At 35.0% G+C, this 9,053-nt stretch overlaps 1 protein-coding gene across 1 annotated transcript; it reads right to left on the bottom strand.

Annotated features, from left to right (window-relative positions):
• Positions 1–43: 43 nt before the first annotated feature.
• On the bottom strand, positions 44–1,294 carry LOC119069568 (tyrosine aminotransferase-like). Its single transcript, XM_037173648.1, has 2 exons — positions 810–1,294; positions 44–747 (listed from the first exon to the last, which is right to left on the bottom strand). The coding sequence occupies exons 1-2, from the start codon at positions 1,205–1,207 to the stop codon at positions 207–209; spliced, it is 939 nt and encodes a 312-aa protein (XP_037029543.1). The 5' UTR covers positions 1,208–1,294; the 3' UTR covers positions 44–206.
• Positions 1,295–9,053: the final 7,759 nt, after the last annotated feature.

The raw sequence follows: 9,053 nt of genomic DNA, 5'->3' as shown, positions 1-9,053 counted from the left end.
CCTTATTTTCTATAAAAGGAAATCTAACAAATATTAGACTAAAAATGGGGGATGTTAGGGGCCTTTCGTAAATTACGGAACGCACATCAGGATTTTCCAGAGCCCTCTCCCGCTGTCAAGCAAAATGTATAAGAGTTTCCAAAAAATGTGTGTATCGTCACACAAGCCCTGTTATTTCTTGCGTCACGTAATTTATGAACGACCCCTTAACTACAACTTACACTAATTCTTGAGATATTGTCAGCGAAGAAACTGTCTGGCGTTTTTCTCAATATCTCAGGCAATGCACGCTGAACTGCAGAATTGGGTCCCAGTATTCTTCCAGTAACATTCAATAATCCTTCACGAACTTCAGCTAGCCGGTTGTTCCGATCACTAATTAAGATCCAACCTAATCTCATTCCAGGTGTCATGAATCGTTTCGAAAGCCCACTGCAAGTCAAAACTGGAACATTTATTGACAGTGAACTTATTGAGCAGTATTGAACGTCCGGAAAAGCGAAAAATTCATAGATCTCATCGGATATGATTGGTAAATTATGTGTGTCAGCTACACTTATGATTTCCAACAAATGTTCGCGACTAAACACATTTCCACATGGATTTCCTGGATTGTTGACGAGAATAGCTTTTGTCTTGTCATCGATTAAACTTTCCATGTGCTGCAAATCAACGTTCCAGTTGTTATTCGGATCGAGATTGTAATGCCTTGACTCTATATTCATTCCATCCGACCAAGTTTTATAGCTGACGAAAAACATTTTATAATTTCATGCTCATCAAAACATTACGTATCACTCTAATCATACTTATAGCACGGTCGAGGAATCAAGATGTTCTCTCCGGCTGATACTACAGTTAGAATACACATCTCCACCGCATGTCCACAACCACTTGTTAATATAACATCATTAGCCGATATATTGCCATGATGCTTTGAGTAATCGGCGACGGCTGCACAAGCGTCAGGTCTCCCTTCAGAAGGATTATACGGATATTTGTCCAATTCCACCGACTTTTTTAGCGCTTCAATCATTTCTCGAGCCGGTGGAAAATTACCGAAAATCGATGGATCTCCAAGTTGAAGCGTAATTACCTGCTTCTCTGGGTTCAATCTGATGTTTTGTTCGAATTTCAATTTCCTCAATGGGTTTATACTTAGTCGAGCATAGTTTGAAATTTTGACAATTTCTGAACTTTTTGACATGATTTTATTATAAAAATGAGTATGTTCAGGCAGGAATCACTTATCACACTTAAAATACAATCTTGAATAAATGAGCGATTCAAAAATTTATTTATATAACAAAAAGTGCAGGTCGTTTCCAAAACAACAAAAAAATCTTCAGAAGTGACGCAAATTAATTTCAAATCAATAACCATCACTAAATAGCTACTGTATGTAAACCTGAAGCTTTCAAAGTTATAAACTTAGTTAGAAAGATTAATTCGGGAATAAAGGCTCGGTACAGGTCAGGTATTCCTTGATCTGAATCTGATTCCTGATCTGATTTCAATTTTAAGAGTGCAAAACCTTACTTAATCGGACCCGATCTCATTTCGTCATAAGATAAGTTAAAAAAAAATTAAATTTGATTTATTCAAAAAATCAGGTGACTTGAAAACCTGCCTAGTGGGTTCAGATTATTATTTTATAGGTATCAAGTTTCAGGTTCATTCAGGTCGAGTCAACAATTGTTGATGTTGATTGTTGAGGTTTCAGGTGATATCAGCTTTTAGGTGGACAACAGAGCTCTCGAATATCAGAAATCTCTGAAGTGCTAGTACAAGTTCTGATACTGAGAAGAAGCTGTTATCGTTCACTTCTAGTCGAAGGCCTCGAATTTGAGTTCCGTTTAGAGCTCAGTTAGCGATCTCGATTGAAATTTGTCATGTGAAAATTTCAGTCAGGGCACAAACTTAGGATATTAATTTTTACGAACATGACATTACACACCCGTACCGTTAGCACACGAACCGTGTTGCATACAACGTTTTATGGAATACAGATAATCGAACTGTGCCATCAATAGCATGTCTCGTAATCATTGTTTCACACTTTCATAGAATATTTTACGCGTAAGTATCGAATTCCCTCGCTGTTGTACGTAGACACTGCTGTGGTAAACATGGAATTGCATCACATTTACATTTTTCAAGCTAACACAAAAAGTTATTTTTATTTGATAAGCTTTATCAGCTCGCCTCACCTTCAACTATTTCGTTTTGTATCTGGTTGTTTTTTTTTTAATTTTATAAATAAACAAGTTTGAGACATTTGGTTGCTTCAAGCAATTATTGCTTAATGCTACAATCCAACAGTACAGTTGTACAATTGTACAGTTGTGTGACACACTGTCAAGTTTTAGTACCCTATTGAGAGTACGTTGAAGTGCGTTATACAATCTGAAACTGATTGTTTTTCTGCCGAAGAGATGGGATTATTTATGGGAGTTTGAAGCAATAATGTATTAAAACTGGTCTACACGATGTTTAGTAAACACTGAAAGTATCTAACTTTTTAGGAATGTAATAGGACTGCTTATTATTCACTAGAAGAAGACAAAATTTTTTTTTTACATAAAACGAGAGTGTAAGTTGATTTTTTAATTGGTTTGCCGAACGATGTCAATTTTCTAAAATGGTTTAAGATTCAAGTTGAAAAAATATTACGCTTCGAACATTGCTGTTTGAAAATTTATGTCGACGGCTCTGCTACAAAAGTACTTCGAAAAGATTTATGAGGAAAAGGAAGTTCATAGCAAATGACAAACTTTCCCATTGTGAATAACTTTTGAGCAAAATTAGATGACGTATTGAATATCGTTCCAGTTAAACATCGCTCAGAGGGCGTTATTACCACTCAGGGCTCTCTCACGGAATACTTTTTGTTGAGTGGAAACCATACATAACACCCAGAGGGAAAAAATAGAAAAAATTCGATGTGACTGACGTTCCTGACTGGTGAGCTTTAGTCACCGTTGACTAATACACACTCATGATGTGAACCAAACAACTATTAGATTGTGCCATTTGTGTTCTCTATCGCCACTGTGAGACGTGGTGGTAGCGCTTACCTCACCAACAACTTCTCACTTTATGTCCTCAGTTGAGTAAATGCTTGACAAGCATTGCTTGTATTAAAATAGATACAATGGCACTGCTCCTAGCATTAATACTGATTTAACAAGTGTTAAATTTGGAAGATTCAGTGATAGGAGCTACCGCTTTAGATTGTTTGCATTGTAGGCTTTAATTGATACAACGAAAACAAGTCATTTATCTTCACGAAAACAAACATAGAGCCTAATGTGATTTTATCAGCCTCCGAATATTTTCTATGTTGAATAAAAACTTGTTGACGCTAGAAGCAGTGCTATTGAGCTCATTTCTTTGTCACTTTCTATTATAATTTTCCTATCTTACAGCTAAAACAAAGGTTAGATCAATATCAAAAATTAAAAAAGTTACTACTTTTCAAACGCTAACATTTTTGGCAATAATTGGAATATTGCTACGAATATCTATACTAGATTACTAGAATAAGAAAAGACTATTATTTGTCTTGAATGATAGGAATACATACAATATTTCAACTGAAAACTGTGTGCATTCTGAATTAATTTGCGATCAAAAAGTTTTTTCCAACATCGAAATGTTTTCAAAGAAAAACGTTAAGTTTACCTTATCATTCCGGAACGCTCTATCCAAACTATCGTGCATTTGACTTGCAGCCACGAGACTATTTACTACAAACATAGGACTAAAATTTAAAGCAGGGGAGGAATTACGACATCAAATTTTTTCCCTCTATTTAAAGTCAACTGTACCGATAGAGTACGATTCACTATTTCACTGTTGCTGCAACAAAGGCAATGTCAACAGAAATTTTTTTTGTTCGACGATTTTGTTCAAATAAAATGCTATCGTATAGCACATGACCTCAGGACTCTGGAACAGTAATCAGTTTTTCAATATATTTTCTTGGAGATACTTAAAGGTTTGAAAAAACGTTATTGTTACAGAGTCCTGAGGTCATGTGGTATACGATGGCATTTTATTAGATTGAATTCCGTCGATTGAAAGATTTTTTTTTCTGTAGACACGGTGTTGACGAATTTCGCGACGCGTCATTCACAATAACCCTCAAAGTGACATTTTCCTGTTACAAAATATGTCATTTTGTGTATCATTTAATTGTGAATCACTCCGGCGCTAGATTCCTAGCAGCCGTTGACACCGGGTTTGTTGCAGCGACATCTTTCGAAAAATGGCGGACCGTATTCTATCAGGTAGAATTGAGAAATAGTACATTTTCTACCTTGGTGTATATTTCGAGAATAACTTCGTTAGGGAAAGGAAACCGGAAGACTTTTGGCAATACCGGTTTTCGGTAATACCGGACACTGTAATACCGGTATTACCGGTTTTTCATAGAATTTCTTTTTCTCTATAAATCTCAAATGTAGTAGAAGAATTTAATGTGTAGGATCATTTCAGACTGTTTTAATGCAGATCACTAATTTGAATACTTCGTTCAGTTTAAAAAATTACTTTCATTAGGACACATCTAAATACAGTCATCGAGTAGAAGCGTACCTTCATTCTGTTGTATTTTCGTGTTGTTTAAATTCCTTCAACCTATTCTGAAATTTAAGATCTGCAGAAGCTTTAACAAAATTTATACACATTCAATGAAATCAAAACATCTCTCAATTCAAATTGGGTCTGAGTCCTCGTTTTTTCTTACAAAAAATAAACGAGAGAGTTTATCTCATGTAATTTTCAATAAAAAAGGGTTTTATCTGACACAATTTGAATTGCTACTCTAGAGACGCTTAGTTTAAATAAGATTAATGGTTTCGAATTTTCCAAAAGTCCATAATCGCTTACATTCCGCAGCTATGTATGTGGGACGAAATTTTTAGTGTGTTTTTATACTTGTGAAATCTTTGGATAAAAAGAAACTGTGTACTGGAAATAGTGGATCACTTTTATGTGAACGCCTCTGTAATCTAAACTGACGAAAAGTTTTAGTGAAGGCGAGAAATAGATCTACTCTTTGTAAATGACAGCACCATAGAAGTATGTAGCTTCAGAAGAACTCTTAGACCGATCGTCATGATAATTAGAGATCACATCTTTTTAGTGTAGAATATCTAGTAAGGAATACTTGAAGTTTAAATTACAGTATCACAACGCAAATTTTTAGACATCCTAAGATTTTAGGTGACTTCATTTGAAATTAGCAAAGGGCTATCACTCTTATACACCAAAATATTGTAATACAGGTACTTCTACCAAATTGTAAAGGCAAAGTTATTCGGTTTTATTCGTTTATTGATATTTTTTCAAGAAAATTACGTTGGTTTCGACAACTTTTACTATTCCTGTAAAAAACCGGTATTCAAGCTAGTAAAACCGGCATTCGGGATCCCAATATTACCGGTTTTACCGAAATCCCTTCCCTAAACTTCGTATCTACAATTGTGTATAACGAGCGCCAGCGAGTGTATATACAATTGTACATAAGAAGTGATTCGAGAAATATACACCAAGGTAGAACAATGTTTTATCTCCTGCAAGCTGATATTTCATACATTAGCGAAATAACCACAAAAATTTGGATTTAAAATTAATTAATTAAGCATGTTGTTTTAAAACGCATTCACAACAAAAAAAAACATCATACAGAGAATCCTTTATTTACTTACACATCCACCTCAACATTTCGTTCAAATCACATCATTCCGACTACTCCGATTATTTGATCGATGTAGAAGTGACTAACGAACCACTACCGACACCAATTGCATCGCGTTATGTGATTTGTTGGCGTAGTGGTCAGCATGTTTGGTTGATATGCTGCTGGTCCCGTGTTCGCTTCCGCCGTTCGGCGATTTTTTTTTTTTCAAATATGTAGATGGAAAGTAAATTTACCCTAGGTGGGTTATGTGTGAATTATCCAATCGTATAGGCTGTGGTTATGTATGTGTTTGTGTTTATATGCAGAAACTCGTAATTTATGAAATATCAGCTTGCAGGAGATAAACTCCTCTAGGGAGTTTTTGTTTATCTCGATAAATCTGTTCTCGACAGATAAAATTTGATATGCACCTATTGCCAGACTGTTATTTTGACGTGTAGGCATTATGGCCCACGCCTTCGGCTAGTGCAATAATGTCCTACACGTCAAAATACCAATCTTGGCAACAGGTGCATAATGTATATTAACGCAGAGTCCATACAATTTTTTCCTTAGTTGTATGGTTGTGGGGAAGCATCTGGTCCAGCTTAACGGACCATCGTTTTGAACTCCTCTAGGGTCCCTCTATTTAGAACAGCAATCAATTTTTGGGTGCATTTTCGGTAAAACTTTATTTTTGTTCAGGGGGGGTGTGAATGTCAGCGTTTCCCGAACCATATATCGTGCGGGAAAAATATTAATTTCTTCACGATTTATGGTACGTGAAAGGAATGACATGAATTTTTCCATGACTGACTATACGATTGATCTTATCGTGAATATAGTGAATGTGAAGTGTGTGTATTTTCACGTAAATTGATGTTTTTTGTCTATTTCAGTTGTTCGTACCTCGACAGGAAATGGATTTTTTCAGCACACGTCCTAATTTTCCTTATTCGCTTCGTTCGTAAGAAAGACTAAGGACTGGTGCTGAAAAAATCGTCATTTCCTGGCTTGGTACGAAAAATACTATTTCCTAACTAGTGTTAAAATATCGCGACTTCGTCGCTTATTTCCCACGTCGTTTAGGAAAAACGTTGTACATCCCTAGGATTGTTCGACCCTATGAAGAACAAAAGCATATAAAAATATTTCCAGTTAGGTGCGTGGACAAGTTTTTGTTCAAACAGCTGCAACACTGCATTTTTTGGACTGTAAAACACTTTTCACAGCCCAGTGATAGTCGTGCTTCAATTATATTTTTATCGGAATATCCCCCAGGAATCACGAGAGCTTTATCCTACAAGACTTTCACTTCACACGAACCTAAACTGGAACATTTGTCAAGCCACTTGAATTCATACAAAAAATGGAAAAAAAAATATAAAAAGAAAAGCCAAAGCACACAAAAATATAACGTAAAAACGTCTGTGCAAAATACATGTTTTTGAAATGACAGAAAAGCAAATTAGATTTGGTTTTTCAGTTAGTTTCATGATGAATACCTATAATGTTGATATTTTTACCTTCGTGAATGAGATGTTTCCTCCTTTTTTAATGAAACTAATTTGATATTATGATTTGATTCACAAGTGTGTTGAAACGACAAAAGATTATTCGGATATGAGATTACATTTGCCATAGGGTTATGGAATCACATTGTAGGGAATACACGTTCATAAATATGTGTCGAGGTCACCTGACCCATGAGAAAAATGATAAGTCACAACGCCTTAACACATAGTAGAACATAATTATCGAAAATAAATAGTAGTTTTCGAAAAGCGTACTAAATCGGTACAGGCATCGCGATAGCATGGTCAAAGGAAAGTAGAAAAAAAAGTTTCGTCTGGTGTAAGCTTAAAAAGGTTAAAATGTTAAAAAAAAATATTTCAACGAATGTGAAGAGAGGGTCGGAATAGACAGTTGAAATAACGCAATAAAGGGGATCTTAAATTTACTTAAACTTCAGTGGTCCAACATTAACGAATGGAGCTCTTTAGGAATGTGTCGAAATAAAATTTGAGTAAATTGGTTATCAACACGGCAGAGTAAAATAAACCAGGCAGGAGCGGTTCATTTTCGAAACGTCAAATAAGGGACCTAATACACTGTATGAAAATGAACTCAAATGAACACTGACAGAAATTGAAAAATTTTATTCGCAAAAAATATAGGGCTACTAGATTATTCAGGTTCCTAAGGAAATCGGCGCTCCTGCCTGGTTAACTTTTCTCTGTCGTGTTATCAACGAACAAAAATGTTGTCTAGCAAAACCGACTACAATTACTAAGGTGGTAAAACCGTTGGTTTTTAAAGTCTTAGTCAGAGTTTCTCAAACCATTGTCGCCTCCTAATTCAATTTTTGCAAAGTGTTTGTTTGTTAAGCACTCCTTTAAAAGGATTTATTAATAGGATAAAAGATGAAATTAAAAATATTCGAGAATGAAGTTCAAAACGATAGAAACTTTATTAAAATTATGGAAATTACCGTACATACTGATCGTTTCCCGCAACTCAACGGGTTTCATAAAATGTAATAGAATTGATTGTAATTGAATTGGACCTTAACTGGTCATTGCTCTTAATGTAATCATACAAAACAAAATCGCAATCCAAATAGAATAGCTGGTAAAAAGTTTCGATAATTTTCCGTTTGAAAACAACGCATACAACCAGTGAAAACTCTCTATCCACGACTGCCATTATTCACAAAGCATAAATTGTTATATTTTTTCGAAACTAAACGTGAGTGCAAATTAAATACGAAATCGTTGGGGAATCGACGTGATAAATTGCTGTGATAAAATTCATCACCTCAGAAATATTTTCACATTGTAAGTAGGGAATGTAACGTTTTCGGCCACACAATTCTACAGACACTTCATGTACCTTATGATTTTCGTATATATACATATATAATGAGTTGAGAATTCCTTTTGGGATTAGGAAATATGCTGCTAGCCACACACAAATGTTTATTATTGAATGGACTTCGGGATGAGGTTTCTTCTTTTAGACACGTTATAGTTTAGTACGTTTTTGTTATTAAATATTAATTTCTATTTTTCTCTATGTTTTTTTCCGTGTCAAAATTTATTACATCAACAGCAAATAAATCAAATAATGTGCTTGCGGAAGGATTTATTGGTTTAATGCGTGTGAATTGGTGCGCCTTGTGTCGAGGTACAATCATTCACATTTTTGTGTGTATGAATTTTAGTGACTAATGAAAATTAATGTCGATGTGGGGTCGTCGTAAGTTAATAAGAACTCCCTCATGCTTTCAACGAAAATTATTCATGACATTCTCTTACGGTTCAAGTGTGTAACCGAAACCGGTACACTTTTGATAATTTCTGATAAT

This window comes from Bradysia coprophila (genome assembly GCF_014529535.1).
Source record: "Bradysia coprophila strain Holo2 chromosome X unlocalized genomic scaffold, BU_Bcop_v1 contig_371, whole genome shotgun sequence".
In the NCBI taxonomy this organism is placed as follows: domain Eukaryota; kingdom Metazoa; phylum Arthropoda; class Insecta; order Diptera; family Sciaridae; genus Bradysia; species Bradysia coprophila.
Note: the sequence above shows the minus strand (reverse complement) of the source record. Positions and strands in the feature narration are given on the sequence as shown.

What these genes read in the sequence shown, in the direction of transcription:
- LOC119069568 (XM_037173648.1), bottom strand. Translation starts at nt 1,207, where the DNA reads ATGTCAAAAAGTTCAGAAATTGTCAAAATTTCAAACTATGCTCGACTA. An exon ending in ATTCCTCGACCGTGCTATAA is followed by an intron (nt 748 to 809) that starts GTATGATTAGAG and finishes GTTTTTCGTCAG; the next exon opens with CTATAAAACTTGGTCGGATG.